This window comes from Corvus brachyrhynchos, unplaced genomic scaffold (genome assembly GCF_000691975.1).
Source record: "Corvus brachyrhynchos isolate BGI_N302 unplaced genomic scaffold, ASM69197v1 scaffold87, whole genome shotgun sequence".
NCBI lineage: Eukaryota > Metazoa > Chordata > Aves > Passeriformes > Corvidae > Corvus > Corvus brachyrhynchos.
The window spans coordinates 2,906,935-2,926,817 of record NW_008239767.1 but is presented as its reverse complement, the minus strand read 5'-3'; the positions used below and the strand labels follow the sequence as shown (position 1 = coordinate 2,926,817).

General features: G+C 37.3%; 1 protein-coding gene across 1 annotated transcript in view; it reads left to right on the top strand.

Moving 5' to 3' along the window:
• The window catches only part of ME1 (malic enzyme 1), a 145,518-nt gene that overhangs the window by 56,686 nt on the left and 68,949 nt on the right, over nt 1-19,883 (top strand). The window contains 1 exon segment of the mRNA XM_008640222.2: nt 18,855-18,958. Coding sequence (XP_008638444.2) covers nt 18,855-18,958 — 104 coding nt within the window.

Here is a 19,883-nt window from a genome sequence, read left to right as displayed (position 1 = left end):
GGATTGTTGGATTGGGTGTGTGCATCATCAGCTTTATACACACATCCTCACCCCTGCCCCAGTGGGATCGTTTAGACAACGCATCATGAAAGCTTCAGTGAACGAGAAGTGTCTGCTCCCCTCTCTCTCTGTCCCCTCAGAGCCGCGTTCTAAAAGTGGACAGGCTTTCTTGTGAGATGTATGTGAACACTGTAGCAAGTAACCATATCAAATCATACACAATTCATTGGCTAGAAAGTATTTTTAATTTTGGTCTGAGCAGCTGGGCCAGTTTTGTAATCTATTAATGAATGTTTCTAGGCAGTTAATTGCATCAGCTGCTTCTGATACTTCAATAGGCTTTTCATTTTGCTTTATGCTTGTGTTTCATTGTAATTTTAAATTTTCTGTAGCATATTATTTGCTTGAAAGATATCAAACATCTATATATACACACAGCAACAGCAAAGCTGGCTTATCCATGCTAATAGCCCAACTTTCATGTCACTGTGCTTGTGACTAAGCATTGAGTTCAATGTGTATGAAGGAGTGGCACATACAAAGTATTACAATGTGCATAAAATTTGTGTGACCTGAAGTTTGTTGATGTTCTGAAACACCTTCTGATCAGGAGGATGCCTTTTGGTTTTTTTTTATTTTGGGATATGACTTCTTATGTTAGGACCACAGGGAATGAGACCTCTGAATTCTGCTCTTGGAATATGAACAGGTGGGACTTTGTTGCTGTACCTCTTAACTGATCAGACTACATGAACCTGATAGTATTCATTAATGGGAGCTTGGATGTAGTTCCCAGGCTCCTTTAGTCAAGGTCAGGGATCCTGGGGCACCATCTTTCTTAATTTCTTCCCTCTAATACCCTCCCTCTCACCCAGTAGCACATCCCTGTTCCCTCCTTAACACTTCCATTCATGTAACCAGGTGCTGAGTCACTACAGAGAACTGAAATTACCAAAAAGAATTCACATTTTTCTGGCTAAGCTGATTATATCAGCCCAAGCTGGCATGGAGTTGCACTGCAATTCTTTATCTTAAAAGCTAAACCTCTTGAACAAATAACTGTATTTTTAGGCTATATTTTCTTAGTCTAGTCAGGATTTTCCATGATGAGGTACAATAGAAATCATTCTCACTACTTGTGCACATATAAATAATAATTATGCTGAACTTGTTTTTTGAAATGTGCAGATGTTTTCCATTTAGATTAGTTCCTTCTCCTATTCTGTGGGGGCCTCCCTGCTTTAAAGGCAGTTTTAAAAAATGTATTTTTGGCAACTATAATGCGGAGGTGCACAACCTGCAAATTCTCCAGAAAGATTAATTCTTACTCTAAAACAGATTGCAAAAAAACCCAGCTTCACAAGCTCTCATCCTGTATTGTTTTGTTGTGTACAGAACTCAAACTACTAACTTTGAGGAGCAACTCACTCAATTTGAGATGGTTATTAAAGTCCTTTTTACTGTTAGTTTTAGCAGAGGTATTTTTAGCCAGGGTATTATCCTGTTACTCATAAAATCAAGGAAAGAAAAGCAATTAGAGCATTTTTATACAATTGCCTAGATAATAAGCAAGAGAAATGGAAACTGCTTATTTATGGGTAAAAAATTGACTGCTTATTTGTGGGTTAAAAATGGATAGAAATTCCCGTGTGACCAAACTAGTAAATGGTTCCATGTAGTCGGTGTGGGACTGAGTGTCTGATAGAGTGTTGACTGCTGCCAAAAATAATAGGCCTGTTTTGTAAGGCATTGACAAGAAAAGTAATTACTGAGGAACATTTTTATTCAAAGCATTTAAAATATTATTTGGAGTACTGCTAGTTACTTACTACAAACCATGGCAATCTCACTAAAAGTTATGCCTTATCTATAGTCATGTATTTTTAGGTGTGAGGATGGTGCTTCTTAGGTGGGATTTCAACACAATTAAAACATACTTAGGCACTAGTCTGAGTGCTGATATGAAAGGTGTTGTTGGAAATCCTGAGGTGATATGACCTCTGGATCCTGAGTGTTCATCTAATGTTGTAGATATGTTAATACCTATAGAATATAGAATATGTTAAATCACTTTGCAATGGTTAAAGAAATAGACTGTAGAAGAAAAATGAATAATTGTCGAGATACAAACAGCTGCAATTTAGTGGAGACCTACCTGAAACACGTTCAGCACTGGAAGAGGAATGATTTAAGGATGATGGACATAATCAAGCTGGATCAAAGGGAAACATTTAAACATCAAAATGTGAGTGATGATTGTTTTCTACTTAAAAGATGTGAATAAACTCTCACAAAATAAACAATGTTGAGACAAGCCTGGTTGGTTAAAAATCAGTCTGGCTTACAGGGATATGAAAACTGCCAGTTTAATAAAACCAAACAAACGGCAAGTCCTAGTAATAGAAAACAAGGTCAAAAACTGTCTTTATAGACAATAAAAAAGCAAAAGACACTAAAGAAAAGTAACCTAATGAAAATAATTATGAATAGTAAGAATGAGGTTTTCTGTTTTTCCTGATGCTTTTCCTTAGTGATGATACAGATGGAAGTATTAGATTGTCACTATAAATATGGTAGATACTTCTTAAATGTAAGTTTTATCTATCTTGGCAAGAAGTCCTATTTTCCATTTTATTAACAGCAAATTAATATGTTGAAAAAAGCTTTTGAAGTTTGTCAAGATCCTTGAATTGGAGTGTCCAAATAATGCTTTGTCAGTTCTTTTAAAAAAAACTTTGGTAAAAGCTTTCTGTACCATGCTGAGCTGGGTGCGGAGGAAGTACTATTTTTTCCCAGGTATATCTGGGATAAATTGAAAAAATCAGGAATATTGGATTAAAGGTCGGGCTATTATTGAAAATACAATGATCCTGGTCTAATGAGCGTTTACAGATTTTTGGTTGACTTATTGTTTACCTTTGAAAGACATTTGAATTCTTACTGTTTCTTTTCAGAAACTACACCAATGAAAAAGCAAAGCAGGCCTCTTGTGTTACTGAAGAAGATGCAATTTAAAAATATGTATTTCTGTGAGGAATAACAAAATACTTGTGGGTTTATGGTATCTCAGGATTTTTTTTTCAGCTCTGCAATGTTTAATATCTTTATCATTGACTTGGAGGCAATAGTTTTATTGTTCAAGGGTCAAAAAAGAGACATGGTTTAGTTAAAGTACTATTCTCCAGACAGAGTAGTAATGAAATCTAGCAAGACTGATGGCTTGTGTTATGTAAAAGTCAAACCAATGGTGAAAGGGTTTCTTTTGACCATAAAAATTTTAATCTAATACTGGATGCTTAGCAGAGGAATGAGAACTGTTTTTATCTGATACCTTACAAGGAAGCTCTGACAAGCTCATGGCTGCCAGACCAATTCTAAACTGATCACATGTGTAAATTCAATACTGGCGATGGCCAGTTGTGGGAGATCTGGAAAGATTGTGTGTTAGCATTTAAACTTAAACCATTTACCATAAATTTCAGTTTAGGTAGAAAGCATTCAACTCTTTCAAGTAGTACTTTCACACAATGTGGAAGAGCCAAGACAGCTCACATTGAAAGGACTTTTTACACAGGCAGTTTCTAGCAGAAGACATCGTGGTGCTCTGAGCACTGGGACAGTGCCACACAGATTGCCCAGGGGTCAGGAGTCATTCCAGCTGCAGCTGCAATGGCTGCGAGGAAGCTGGACACACAAACGTTCTCTTGCCCTTTGTAAACATAGCTAAAAAGCTGACTGGTCACATATATATGCCCTTAATGTGCAGATGAATCATCCTGGCAAGCTTGCTTTTAATAAATGACTATCTGAACTGTTTTTTATTTGTATCACTGTTGGTCTCTTCTCCAAAGTAATAAGAGATAGGGTGAGAGAAAATGGCCTCAAGCTGCACCAGGTCAGTTTTAGATTGGATATTAGGAATAATTTCTTCACAGGAAGGGTTGCTATGCGTTGGAACAGACTGTCCAGGGAAGTGGTAGAGTCCCTATCCCTGGAGGTATTTAAAAGCTATATAGCTGTGGTGCTTAGAGACATAGTTTAGTGGTGGACTTGGCAGCGCCGGGTTAACAGTTGGACTTAATGATCTTAAAGGTATTTTCCAACCTATGTAATTCTATGATTCTATTATTTGATCACTGAAAAGTGCACAAGAGAGAAATATGCAGGGCAGCTGCTAGGGCAGCTACTCCTTCATCTGTGACAGTTCAGGAACTTGTGGGCTGCTGTTTCAAGTTGTTTCCTGCATGCTTGCTTTGGAATATTTTTTTTCTCCTAACTTATTAAAATACTGAAATGTAGGAATTTGATGGTTCTCACAGTTGCCCATAATAGGTCAATGAACGTGCCTGGGCTGGCAGTTCTGACTCCTCTGGAGGAACGACAGGCATCTGGGCTGGAATATGCAATCCAGAAAAGCTGAGGTGCAAATTCAAGCTCAGTTTTTCATCTTATCCTAGTTAGCTTTCTGTATTTCCCCAAATTATTTCCAACTGTTGTAAGAATTAGTACCAGCCTTCCAAGATTCATATTCTCGAGGAATATCTACACATAAATGTGCAAATGAAAACTGTTGAGAAAACAGAAACAAACCTGGTTTTATTATTCATTTTTCAACCAAAATAGAAACCTGGACAGTGGAAAACTGATTATAGAGGAAACCTGCAATTTCATACCTTATCAATCTAAAGATATAAATGTGGCAAGTAAATAATTTAAATTGTGCACAGCTGCAGGGATTTCTAAATAAAAGACAATCACAATTTGCATTCCTATGTAGAGTAGTGGCACTTCTACACTTTTTAAAAAATGTAGTAAATATGCAATGGGAATGATTATGCTCTCTGATTTTAAAAAGGTCCTGTTGCCTTCCCTGTGAATGATGATTGTTAAAACTGGAGACAACATTTCCATGACAGTTTTACTGTAACATAGTCGTAACATTTCCTGAATTCTATGAACAGAGATTGGTCCCGTCTATATATAGAGTCTATTTTTGTATCTGGTGCATATATGAGAATCTCATTTCTAGGTTATATTCTCCAGTGTGTTCCATAGTAGTTTTGCATATTTCTGCAATACAAATGACACTATGTGTGATCAAAACAGGTTTCCAGATGTGCAGCTTTTCATTTAGGTATGTTAACATGTTATTGACCAAATTAACCTGGCTGATGAAAAGAGGCTTTTTAACATGTTCCACGAAACAATCAGGCCAAGGAAGGTGCTCAGAAGTAATGCTGTGGCCCAGTGGTGCTGAGTTCCAGGCATGAGCATTTGTAAAACTATTGATGAAGTAAATATTCTGTGGGGTTTTTATTTTTTGATTGCTGCCTGTCTGTGCCAGTCTGGTAGGAGATAATTGCACTTTCCTTTACCAGTTAAGTTCTGTTTCACAAGTGGATTTTTTCCCCCTTAGATCTTGCTGCTGTACTGCCTTCCCTGGTAGCATACAGGCAGCACTTGAGCAAAGGGGAAAATAGATGACCATTCCTTTTTCTTCCCCTTTCTGAACTTCCAGCTGGCAAGAAAATAGTGCGATTGGATACTACTTTTCCTAGCATCAATGTCATGGCAAATATTTTCTATTCTCTTTCAGTGTTCAGAAGTACTGAAAAGTAAAGTAATTTCTGAATTTAAAGTCCTGTCTAGCCCATTGTGAAGGAGAAAAAACCCCACACTGTTTTATTTTGTCAGAATTGGTAGTCTCCTTTTAAATCTATTCTGTTATTTGAAGTGGACTGAGTTTGTGTTAGAAGAGGGAATGGACAAGTGCATCTACTTTTATAGATCCACGTTTTAAAATTGAGGGGTTTACTGTCATCTTTCCAGTGTGTTTCAAAAGGTTCCACCTCTAAAATAAATATGGCATCATCAATCGCTCCTAAATATGCTTTATTTAAACATCAGAAACACCTGGAGCTGTGCCAGCATCCATATTACACCTGCAGACCTAAAGAATGATCTGATGAAGGGATGGTACTTACAAGAGCCACCATTTTCCCTCAGTGCAGGGACTGGTGGGTGACATGTTTGAGCAGATCACAAGTATCTGACAGGTAATATCTTTAGTAATTTTTGGGACTTTTCCTTTTCTTGCTCTTTAATGCTCTTATTGAAAGCTGCAATATGTCTGGTAATACATTCACAACTTGAACATTTCAAAAGTTATTTTTACTCAGTGTTTTAACTCAGATGGGTTGAGAATTTGTAAGTGTAGTAATAAATCTAGATTTACCCAAGATACTGAGGATCCCAGTGTGTTTCAGTCTTTTAGAGACAGCCTCTTTGTCTTCTACTTTGTCCATGGCATTCTGCAATTTTTTAATTAGTTTCTTCTGTATCTTCTGTCTTACTGTGTATTTCCATGGTTATATTAAACCTTCAAGAAGACTGTGTGCAAATGTCTTGTGCTTCCTAGGGGATGCATTCTACTAATGATGTATTAAGAGAGCTGAAACACAGAACATTGCCTACCCCTTTTCTGAAGTCGCGCCCAGAGGGGAACAGCATATCCCACACTATTTAGAGCTGTTAAAAGTTTTGACTTATTTGAAAATGTAGAAGATCATTTGTTATTCTTTACCATGGTGTTCCCAGGGGAACATATTGCATCTTCTCTCTTGTTTTCATTTAGCTGCTTTTCTCATATTTTGTTAGGCATACATCAGCAGGTATGAGTACCAGCACTTTCACCAATAAAACTCAGATATAAATGGGCTTGGATTTTAAACGTTTACTCTCTTTAAATATTTTTCTTGGTTTCATAACGTGTACACTACCAGCATTTTCTTTAATGTCACTTGTAATGGCCTTTGTTCTTTACTATTACAGTAGAAAGGCATTCTGTGTTTACATTACTACTGTTTTAGTGCTCATCTTCTTTTGCCCTAATAGGAGGATGAAAAATACCTTGATCTTAATTTCCTGTCAGTAGCAAAAATACTTACAGTCCTTTTTAAATAAATAAAAAAACAACAGGGAAAGATTTTTTTTCACCAGGGACTTACTGTTGTTATTGTACAACAAAAGGTTACTGCAATTTTAAAAATTCATGCAGTTGTTCTAGTATAATTAAATTAAAAGAGACTTTCAAGTACATATTATCTTTTTAATATGCATGTAGTGTAAAGTGATATATTGTTATGTATTTCAGTGCCAGACTTACATCCACCATCATTCTGAATTGCCTTTCCTAAAGTTCTCTTATGCTTTCATAAAATACTGAAGCTGTGTTTGCAGTCTTCTTGTAACCATCCAGCCTTTCCATGTTGCCTGTGTACTAAACCCAAATCTAGACTTTTCTGGTATACCCACTTAGGCAGCAATGTTTTTGCCTCTTTCTTTCCCATACTTAAGATTCAGTGGAATGAACAGTTATAACCTTGTGTTTGAATTATTAGTCTTGAGAGTCTGGGGCCAAACTAGGTAAGCTCAGAAAGGCTTAAAAAGAGTTACACAACTTGACAGTCATCTGAACCTAAGCTAATCCTCCTATGCTAATTTTGTAAGGGGAACAGGAGCTGCTTCTTGTAGAGGAACTGTCTTAAACCACTCTGACGAATTGTATTTTAAAATGTTTTTTAATCTTTTTTTTTTTACTTGTTGACTGTGAAAAGGGCCTAGACTAGTTTAGATGTAGAAGTATCCAATATAGGTTCTTAAGTTAGCTGACATAAATTCATACTCAGTTTGCACTTCACTTGCCTTGCTGTGTGTCTGACGTGGTTACTGTGTGACTCAGGGGACTTCTACAGAGACTAAAACTTGGTTTTGAACTTATGTCAACCTCTTACTAAACAAACTCTTGTTATCTTTGAGAAGTGCCATTCTACTGCTCTTTGAGAAATGCCATTCCACTGCTTAGTGCATGAGAAGACCTCAAAAATTGTCTGCTACTTTTGATCCATTGTCATCCTTTAAACTTTGTCATTTTGTTTAGGAATATATTCATTTTCTGAAGCTGTTAATTTATTGTTGTGAAATTTGCTATTTATGATTATTTCTTTTGTGAAATGTTCTATTTCATTAGAGCATGGAAAATGTGACAAAGCTAGGTGGTGCCTCAGATTTCCACGTTTACCAAACCACATGTTGGTAATGAATTTTAAGACCTGAGAAATTGAGAAGGGAAGGGTGTTAGAAGAAAGAATATAGATGGTGACACAGGATTTAAGTCTCAGTTTCAGCTGACACTAGAAACAACGAGCTGTGTACTGATGTTACAGGCAGTTCTGTCAGTCTGTTTAATTTCTTCTTACTTCACTTTTCAGAGCAAGGGGATCTAGGAAAGAGGGCAGAAATTAATATCTGGAAATGCTTATTTTGGATAGCATGCATGAATATCCATAGACTAAATTCATGGCAGACTTTGTTTGAAGATACATTGGACATTTCCAAATCTTTATGCTCAGAAGACAGCAACAGATAGTGTTTGTTTTTGTTGGCTTTCACAGTAACTGCTATCAACCTCCTCAGCAATTTCACAGGCAGTGGAGAAGACAAGAGAAGGAATGGGCATAAGTACAGCTATTACCACAAAAGGTGGGAAAATATGTTTTATTTATGGCTCCACAGAAGACAGCCTAGAATCTGGGACAAAGCTTGTCACGCTTGAATTGTAAAGGTGCTCTTGCAAATGTTGGCCTTGCACTAGCAAGTCTACTTTGTGCACAGAATGACTTTTCCTTTTTTTTTACTGGTGACAAGGCAGATACATAGCTAAGATGCCAGCACCAAAATAATATCAACATGTTTTTTTCAGTCCAAGGGACACTGTGGATGTGACTTGCCGATGCAGGAAGAGGTCCAACCCATTTGGATCTAGTAAAGAAAATGTCTGAGTGTCAGCACAGGAGACAGGGATGTCAGGGTCAAAGGAAGGACCATGTGGAAGTAGCTTATGGAAGTAAATTAAATAAATAGGCATAAGTTTAATAAAACTGAGGAGAGGTCACAACAAGTGGTGGAGATTTATATTTATGTGTGAATGGAAAGAAAATAAAAACAAAATATCATAACTGTTGGTGTAGAAATGAGATATACTGGTAACCTAGAACAAGATTTTCAGTTCTGTAAATGGTATCTATTGATATGTTAAAATTCTGTTTAATTACCTATCTGATGGACTTGAGACACTCTGCTGTCATAATGTGTGAGCTGATAAAATATTAGCAAAATCCTCTTTCTTAGTAGAATATTAAATATGAATGAAAAAGGTCTTTGAGAGTTTTTTAAGGTTCATCTTATCTTTGAAATTTTTCAGATGAAGGAAAATTACTAGGATGGCATTCTTCTGAATATTGCTGATTAATAACAAAACTTTACTGGTGTCATCTTCAAAACAACCAGTCTTTGCTCTTTGCTGATTCACTTTGTTGGTGGTTTGCTTTTTGGTTTTGGGTTTGTTTGGGTTTTTTGCCTTTATTTTTGTCTGGTTTTGAAACCTGGATGACTCTTTATACTCAGACATTCCAGCTACCTATTCTAAAGAAAATCTGTAAATGTAAGTGCATGAACATAAAGGGAATGATGTGTATTTGTTGCTTTGCAAAAATGGTGTAGAAAAGTTTGATGTATTTAAAGTGTTTGAATCACCCCAAGAAGCTGTATCTTGTCACTCTCTTGATTAAGCTAAAAAAAGTAATGAACTGAGATAGCTACACTTCCTCTAACTTTGCAGAAAAAAAAATTGATAAATATCTCCAACTTCTCTAAACTGTTTCACTGGGGCTGGACTTGTTTTTAGAGTACTATATAGGCTACCATGAGCGCTGTTTGGGCTCTTCTTAAAGATTATTGTTTGGCCACCGTCTTTGATTTATTATAAGCACTTACGGCTGGACCTTCAAGTAGGTGTTAGCATGTCATCCCTCATGATTTTTGAGAGCAATAAACTTTTGAAAGTTTGGTTGCAGTAATCTGTTTCTATAGCTTCCAGTTCTTGTCATCCATCAGCTATATTTCAAAGTGTAGCAGTGAGGGTATTGTTCCATGTTTCTCGATGTGTGACAGGACATGTGACTTTTTAGCCATGTAGCTGCTGGGGTTCATGAAGAAGAAATTGTAGTCATTAACTCTGTGGTGCCTGTGGGAGGTCAGTTGTGTCGGGAGCTTAATGGTTCATCTGAGCCTTTTCTGGGATTCAGTAAAAGATTTGATAGAAAGTAGACAGAAGGAGTTTTAGGATTTTTCTTGTGAGATTTCTTCTGAAAACTATATTAATAAAATACATGAGATTTCTCAGATTTCTTTGCTTTCTGACTATTGTTTGTATGTTAAAATATTGGTGATTACATACAGCCCAATGTGCTGAAGTCCTAAATGATGTTGGATTCTTCAGGACTATTGTTTTCTCAATAGGCAAATGATTAAGTTTTTCAAGAAATGCCACTGGCATGCAGACAACCATTTGTTTTCAGTTTTACTGTGTAAAAGAGTTATGCACGCTAAAATTGTGTCTGATGAAATGTTCCTCCGAAACCATGGTTCTGAGTGTCTTCCAAGTTCCAACTCAAATTACAGGCATTTGTGGAATTGGCATTGTCCCTATCCTTGCAGACAGATGTTAACATCAGGAGAGTTCTCTCGGACTGTTAAACATAATGCAGAGTATTTATCTAGCTGTTTTGTTTTGTTTTCTTAAAATACACAATGAATTAGGCCTCTCTGTTCTCCTTAGTAACTCTACTAGATATGGCTCTGGTAGCAGGTTGAATCATAGAAAAGACCTATAAAACCATTGGGTCCCACTGTTAACCCAGCACTGCCAAGTCCACGACTAAACTATGTCCCTGAGTGCCACATGTACTTTTAATTACCCCCAGGGATGGGGACTCAACCACTTGCCTGGGCAGCCTGTTCTAATGCTTGAGAACCCGTTCTGTGAAGAAGCCTCTGTATTCCACCCATGGTGACAGTGCCCCATTCATACAAAGCATTCCATTGTTTTCAGATTGGCACAATTAACACAGAAAATGGATCTTGCTATGCTTTTCTTCAGTATTTTTCCAAGATTAGAAATTATTTCCCCTTCATCCTGGTAATCACGTGACTTAGTTATGAGCTGCTTGGCACAGCTGCCACTTGGTGCATAAGTTAAATGTTGATTTGAATGAAGGACGTGATGAATCCTTATGGTGGTGATACACAAGCATAGTACTAGGAGAACTCTAGTGCTATAAAGATCAGTCTAACAAGGAATTTATTATTTTTGTTTTCAAGCTAACTTTCTGTAACAGAAGATGTTGGCACAATTGTATGTTTGGAATTGAAAAACTTTTTAGTTTTTTATTTTCTGGTATGAAAAACTGTCAAGCTAACTTGCTAACTTTGAAGGCAGTTTTTTTCTTTCTTCAATTACAGTATTTTCATAACAACACCCAGTCCAATCCTCAGGAAAATGCCTGCTTTTCTCACTATGAACAGCACATGGCTCGTGATGGCCATTCTCTGATACTTACTTCTAATAATTTTTAGAAGTTAAAGTGGTTGAAAATCATCAGTGTAAGCTGTTTGACCTGAAAAAAGGTTCCAATGAAATTTAAATTTCAGAGAAATACCATTATTTTTTTGCTTAATCTGTTGGCTAGCAAAGTTGTAGTTGAGGTATGTTTCACTACTCAGCTGTTCCCAGGTCTTTCATGGTTGGAGACTGCCATAAAGATCAAGGTGCACAGAGCAGTTTTTGCTAGATTGTCCAAGTAAATTTACTTCAAGAATTTTTTTAATATCAATGGTAACTTACTGAAAAAGCTTTGTCATTGCTGTGTGAATTTCTTACACTGTGTACTGGAAAGGTGAGCAGGTGGAATAAAAGCCAAATTGCTCTGAAAAAGATATAATGCATCTGATGTCAGATGTATTATTGCTTTTAAAAATTTTTAAATTTTAGTATTCAATATCAAGCATGGCAATATATAGTTAGCCTAGCTGTACTGTGTATTACTTGTAGTTTTCAAAGCCACCAAGTAAAGAGGTTCAGGTGTCATTGTAAATTCCAGATTGTTTGGAATGGAAAAGTTAGCCTAGAAAGGAACTTCTTAGGCATATGCATCATTGACGGACCCCGGCTGTAACTGGTCTTGTGTGTTTCAAGTGCTCAGGAATCTTGAATTACACCTAAAAATCATAAGATAAACTTTCTATAAAAGTATGATTTCTATAAAATATTTTATAATTCCCAGCATTTTGGAGTTAAGCTATGAGAGTGACTCAGGTGTATCTAGAGACTCACACTAGAAGGCAACAGTGCTCTCTGCCCCTGCCCTATCAACAAGCCTTGACCTTTTCATCCATCACTTGGTTCCACAAACTGACTTGTGGACACAAGTGAGTCAATGTCCCAAACACAAATGCATTGTCTGACTTGAGGAGACAGCAGCCTCTTGAAAAATCTGAAAAATCAAGTGCATCTTGCCCCTTGGTGCTGCAAATTTCTGTCTTTGGATTTTGCACTTGGTGCTCCCTTGCTAATGAGGGCTCACATAACCACACATTTGTGTATCTCAGGTATGTTTGTAAATGTTGCCCTCAGGGGCCTGGGTGGTCTTTAGCTTTGCATACTCACCCACAGGAATGAGTGTGACTTCCTGGAAGGGCCCTTCTGGTAGCCGTGGCATGGGATGGAGGGATGCAGGCAGATGGTGCCGTGTGAGGGGGCTGGAGGCTTGTGCCCCTGGGCACACAGCCCCTGTCTGCCCACAGCACTCGCACACTGGGGCCTTTATTCAGTGCCACATACATGCGCCGGAAACATCCCACAGAATGTCCTTGGCACAGCCTGGCTTTGTGCAGTCTTCTTGCTTGGGGACGGGCTGTGGTAATTTCATAGTGTGTTACAAGATTCCTTCATGAAGCATTCTTTCCAGCCATTAGAGGCATTTTTATTTTGTTGTTAAAGTTCGCTGGAGCTGACAGTTTTTCAGCTGGGCAAGGCTGTTTGCATGCGTGGGAAATAACTGGGATACAAGCAACAGGGTTCAGTGAGCATTCAAAGCTACAACTGGTAATTCCTCTCAGGTTAAGAAATGAGTAAGCTTGCTGAGCAGAAGCAAGCACAGGATGTAAAGGTCACACTGACACTTTAATAACCTCATGAAATTAAAGAACAAGTTGGATTGAATTAATGAAGCCTGTCTTTAAGGACAAATAATTGAGAAAGTCTAGTCCGAGTGTGCAAATCTATAGTATCATTATGCATATATGAAAGAGAATATATTCTCTATATTTTTAGCACAGCCTTAAATTCTTTTAAGCAGAATTTGAAATACTGTAACTTCTTTTCTGTTACATGAGGACATTGCTTCACTAGGGTTTTAATAATTTTTATATTTTAACTGTCTCAAAAATTCATAATACTCTTTGCTAATAATTTTATTTCATAAAAGGTTTTTCCCTTCAAGCACTACATTCGAGATTGATGACAAAGGAGCGCTATGCATGTATTATCTTTTAAACTCTTGACTGCTGAAGGTGTCTATTTTGTCTGAGCAGACAAGGGACAATTTTCAGTGATGTTTTTAGGGTTACAGGTGGGAAAATAGTAATTATGGTATGGCTGTATCTTTGTCTCTAAAGAACTGACAGCCACTTGGTTTTGGCAAGGTGAGCACAGCTGGGCTCAACTGTTAAAACTCATGTCTAGTGTGGGGGGTTTTTCCTCCTTTTTTTATGGCTAGAACAACTCATTGTGATACCCATTTTTGGCCTTCTGTTTTGGGATCTTTTGTGACATCCTGTCCTATGGAGGATCCAGTGGAGGAAACTAAGGGGCAAAGAGAGCTACTGCTCTGTATGTCAGTACCTGTCTTGGGGATGTCTAGATAAAGTGCTAGCTGAGACTCCCAAAGATGAGAGCTCCTTCTTTTAGGGAGAAACAGAGGATAAGGCTCCTTTTTTCTTGTGCAAGAGGCCCCTTGCTAACGTTTGCAAATGTGTTGACAGAGGTCTGGTGTTTATGCAACTTATTTCTGCAAAGTATTCTACAGCCTCAAATCTAATTAGCAGCATTCAACTCTCCAAAATTCATTTAGCATTTGGAAACACAGGATTTGTTACATGTTTTAAGGGCATCATCCTGTATTTCAGACTTCAAAATAAGCTTATTCGAAGAAAAGAAAGGCTTTCTAGTCTAATATAAATTGAAATCTTGTACAGTCTTTCTAATGCTATGAAAAACACTTTGCAGCTGTAAGCAGTTCTTGAAGGACAGAAAATTGTGATTCAGCGTGTTAGTGCTTACAAACCAAAAATTTGAATGAATGCAGATTGATTACTGGGTAATGAGTATCGATGGAAGCTGAAGTTAAGTCCAAAACTTTGGCATGTTCCTAACCAGCTAACTCTTTTTATTGGAAAAAGTTTCACATCAAATGAAATTTCAATCTTGTGGGGAAAAAAAAAAGTTTGGAATATGCAACTTTCCTGGAGAACAGAAGCCTTCCTGTGCTCACTAGCCCTTCCCCAACCTGTTAAAACTGAGACAAGAAAGTTACAAAAATAATTTAGAGTGTATTAATGTAAGAAAATACTAAGACTTAAAAAAGCAGCGGCCTCCCGCTGGTGTTCTTGGTAACTGTGTGCCCTGTTAGACCAATCATGCTCTAAAATGTGTTTAATTTCTGGCATGTGGCATGTCTTTGTCCCAAAGCTTCAGATGTCCCATACAAATATAGCTCTCTTTTAGCTTTGTAACTGTGGCTCTAGTGCAAATCATTTCCCAGTGTAGAACTGCTGGAGGGTTTTGACATTTTAATGGCACGGGTTTAGTTGCTTCTCTGAAGCATTACCGTACCCCAAACACTATCTAGGTGGCACTGGTTGGTTCTGAGCAATCTCTGCTCCATATTTGTCAGTGGAAAGGCTCAGGGTCTTGCAGATGTTCACCTCCAGTTTTCCATGAAGCTGTTCACTAAAATATGTATCTGTTCCGAAGAAACATCTCAGTGCCAAGTGTGGGAATAAATGACATTTCAGCGTGTTTGTGCTCAACTGATGAAATATTTAAGTGCACAGTTTTCTGTTTCTCACTGGTTTGGCTTTTGTAGCTAACTTAGAGCCAGGTGCACGGCTCAGCCTTGCTTGAACTTTGATGGTTTGCTGATCTCTTTACCCTGAGTAAGATGGTATAAACGGCTTGCCTTTTTCTTAAAACCCCCAAAGGTCATTACAGTTTTAATGCGCTCAGGTGGTGCTTCAAAGAACTCGTTATTTTGCACAGCTAATTCTAAATAGATCTACATGCTATTTCCACTGCCAGAACTTCACATAAGCTCTTTATTCTTAGAAAACCCTATTTCTGTTAAAGCTTGAAATGTACCACATTGGTAAACCTAAATGTTTTAGAACTTTTTTTTTTTTAGCCTTAGAACAAACATGTCTAAAAATAAGCTGGCATCAACTTTTTCAGTATCATGTAATATGCATAACGAACCCACTAACCTGGAAAAAAGGAGAGTTATGTTTTGAGGGAGATTGGATTTCCAAAAGAACAAAACAAAGTTTAAACTTTGACAACAAGCTGGGTAACAAAAGAAACCCAAGTCACTGAGGAAAAGTACCTAATCATCATGTCAGTTTGACATACTCGATTGTACGATGGAACTTTTCTTTTGGTAATCTGTTTTGAAAGCCATGAAATAGTTGGTAGCAAATGTTAATCTCTCAAGATGTGTGAACCCTCTAAAAAAAACCAAGCATGGTCCCGGTTTGCATGGTGTTGACCTGAATAAGGGGATAATATGCTTAAGCAGCTTATTCATTCTTCAGTGCCCTTTGGAAAGGGAGCAGCTCCACAATGGTTTGCCACTCAGGCCACAGACGTGACCACTGTTCTTTTCACTTGCTGAATGTTTCATTCTTTTGTGTCCGCCACGGGTTTCTTCATACGTTGTTCCAAACAGGACCATAAAGGAACTTTTTGGGGCTATTTCATGTCAAACTGTAACGTTTGTTAAGCAGAATGCACTGAGCTGTAAAGGAATTCTGAACTCTGAGTATATAGCTGGCCAAGCTTTTCATCAGAGATGTGTTGCTGAATTAATTGTCTCTGCTTGTGAGACTTCCCAGGCTAGAGGTTTATACATACTCCAGAAACACTGTAATAATTATTTTAAATATTTCACATTAAATTTCAGCATCAAAGGTAGGTGAATAAGCTCAAACAGTGGTCCTATAAATGGAACTGCTTTGGAGTTCTGAGTTTTAGTGTTGACTATAGATTTAAAAGCTCACAGACATGAAAAATGCAGAAGCAGCAAAAGGAGTGTAAGAGCCTGTGTAAGTTTCAAGGCAGACCCATGTCTGGTTTAGCACTTTTTGAACAGAGTAATGCGATACCTGTTTCTCTTGAACTTTCACAGAATCATTGCCCATCTAAATTGCCTTCTTGAAGGAATCAGACTGATTCAGTCTTGGCCACAAAGTGTTTTAGAAACACGTCTTTAGAATTTAAAAAATAAAGGGAGCAAAGAATTTTTTTTTTTTCATTTTGAGCATTGTTTTATAAAATGAGAAAACAGACATTGCCTAATAAAAAGCTTGTGGAAGCTCTTTGAAAAGAGCAAATCAATTAAGGAAGAAGAATTAGAGGAGTTGGAAAGGAATTAAGTTATTTACTCTGAATTGGACAGTGGAACATGCGGTATCCTTGCACAGGACATGGAGTAGCAGAAGCCTACTGGCATGGAAAGTTGTAGATATGAGATTTTAGAAATGAGACTGCTGTTTCTGAGTCCTACCATGATGTTCCTGACAGAGGCTCCTGTGGCTTGCCAGTTCTTCTTCCCAACCTTGTGTGCTCAATCTGGTGGGAAGCATGAGACAGCTCATATGGGCTCTCCAAACTTGCCTTAAAATTTCATGTTGTTAAGTAGTTAATTTGCACTTCCTGTGAATTCATCTCCCAGAAATATATATTTATCCTTGATTTTTCAGATTCATTTTTAATAACTAGGCAAACTCAAAATGGAAATGAAAAAATAATTCCAGAAATAGTTCTTGACTACAAAGTTTGAAGTGGTTATATAAAAAAAAGAAGACTACAAACCGGACAATTCCTTTGACAGATACCAGGTCAAACTCTTGCAAGTTTTTCCTGCAGATCTAGAATAAGTACAGAATTATTATTTTGATTTTGCTGCTAGAATATTTAGGATAATGTAAATACACAGGCAAAATTATTTCCTCAAAAACTATGTTACTTAAGCATGACTCCTACACTGTGTTGGTGAAGGGAATAAATAAAATACTTACAGTGTAATGACTTCAACTTCATTTATAAAGTAATTTTAATTTTGAGCTTTATTCATGTTTCACTTCAAAAAGTTGAACTAACAACTTCTGAATGGCTGTAAGTAATGTATTACAAAATTTTCTGAATTGGTGATTAATACAGCAAGTATTAAAAAGTTCAGCTTTTAAACCTGCTTGATCTTTTAAAATATTCTAATCTTATATCTTTACTTCTTTGTGGATGTGGAGAGAAAAGTGAGGGAGAGACAAACATCTCTATCTGTAGGCCTGCATCAGGATACTCCCAGGGGAGGCAGAATACCACCAAAGATTTTGAGTTTCATACTGATTCAAATCAATCTTTAACAGGGGCTTGTGGCCCAGAGGAATTTTTTCAGTTCTACAGCATAAAAAAAAGGCTGGGATGGGAATTTAGGCGCTTCTCTAAAATTCAGAAATCAAATTTCTGTTTCCCAGTCTGGATCAGGTTGAGAAAGCTTTCCAGACTTCTTGCTTCATTTTTCATTCTGAAGGCTCTCTCTTGGAAGGTGAGTTGGTCTGTACTTTTCTTTATAATGTTTTTTCTAGCTGAAGCTGGTGTAAAAATTACTGCCACCCTGTTGGGTTTTCATATTATTTTTGGATGAAAAATATTTAGTCAAGCTTCTGACCTATTCTGCAAGCTGTTTGGGCATGTGTGGGAGGATTGCATACAACATATAATGGGGAAAATAGCTTATTTTTTTTCAGAGGCATGTGAGAAATAATAGCAGAGAGTGTCTTTATACCTGAGTTCCTGGGAGAGCCAGTGGAAGCGTGAGACTTGCTGTGGGGAATTGCTGTAGCTGAAGCGGATGGTCAAAAGTGGTTGTAAAATGCTTTGAACACTTTTAGTAATTTGTAAGTTATAATTTGGAAATATATCTGACCTTCTAGTAGTGAAGACATGGCATGATACAGGCTTAGTGTTTTTATGGACCATGGGAAAGTCTGAGTCATAAAGGTAAAGGAAGAAAAAGTGCAAGATTTAAGCATAGACAAATTCAGAAGTCATATCCAACTGATGGAACATGGATGGCTGAAATGAAGAATTCTAGAATCTAAACTGATAATCTAAAAAGTTTGGAAGGAAAAGGGCAAAGGCTTGGTTATGTTTTGGCGTATTGAATTTTAGAAAGCAGCACATTTTCTGAATATCAGCTCATCAACAGTTGAAATGATGGTCTCTGGGAGAGGTTTGTGAAACATGCTGATAAAATTAAGGAAAACGGCTTTTTTAAAATGTCAGAGCACTTTCAGGATATAAAAGAAAAATAGAAAATTACTAACTAAAGCTTTAAAAGACACTTTTGAAACCTGACTTCCCAGAGTAAATTTTACTTTTTTACTTGGAAACTATACACTTCCTTTGAGACTAGGGTATCCCTTTTCCTTGATACAAAAAGGGTGTTTCTTTAATCTCTTTATATTTCTTCGGTCTTAATGTAGAGGTGGATGAATTGGTATGTACTTCATATGCTTGGGTTAATACTCAAACACTGTATTTTTGTCCCCTTCTTGTTAACTGAGAGTGTAGTATTGTAACTTGCTCATGTAATAGTTCAAACATTTTTTTTTTTAAACAGGAATTGCTGAAAGATCCTTTGTATATTGGGCTGAGACACAAGAGAATTAGAGGTCAAGCCTATGATGATCTTCTTGATGAATTCATGGAAGCTGTGACTTCAAGGTAAGTGATATATGTGTGCTAGTCATTGATTAATTCCACTGTGAACTTCGTCTTGAGAGAAATAAAGGTCAGTAGCTTATGAAAAGAAGACAGAGTTGTTAGGTTCCAGATAATTTTTATCTTGAGCATAGTATTTTATGAGTTTACAACTGCCTGAACTATTTACCTTCAATATTGCAGTTTTATGAATTACATGAGCAGTAAAACTCATCTGAATATAACTCATTTTTCAAACTTCTTTTTCAAGGTTTAGATTGTTAAATATTTGCCTAATAATTTTCCCTGCCTAGCACTGTGCCTACATGATCTTCTCTGTCTCTGTGATTTCATATGTGAGATGTCAGCAGCCTTAAAGAAGCTATCATACTTGGCAACCCCTGCCTCTGCCCCCACCAAACCCACAACAGGACTAAGCTTTCAGTGTTTTAAGTGTCATGGTATGGACCTACACCAAGTCAGCTCTTTCACTTGCTTCTTATTTCCTGTACAGAAAGTAGTTAAATTTATTATTAGACTGTGATGCATAAAATAGTTCTCCTTATGTGTCAAATAACACCTTTGCTCATATTTTCCTTGTTTGTTAAAATATTTGGAGTTCTAGCTCTGCATTCAATGTGTATACCTAAAATAGCTCAATTGCCATGATCCATAGAGGAATGTGTCTTCTGCATCTGCATCCAAAGGTGAGGCTGATCTGTGGAACCTGGAGATACTTTCCAGCTCCTCAATCTTGTCTTGCGCCCCATCTGCACTTGACACAATCCTGAGACCTTACCTGGACATACGCAACCTCTGTTCTTCCTGCCTTGATTGCTGTGCAAGAGAAACCTGGCCAAGCAGGCGGTATTAATTTCTGTGCTGAAACACATATTCCTTCATGGACTACTATACTCTTCCCCATCATCCCCAGTTGGCTGCCACTCCC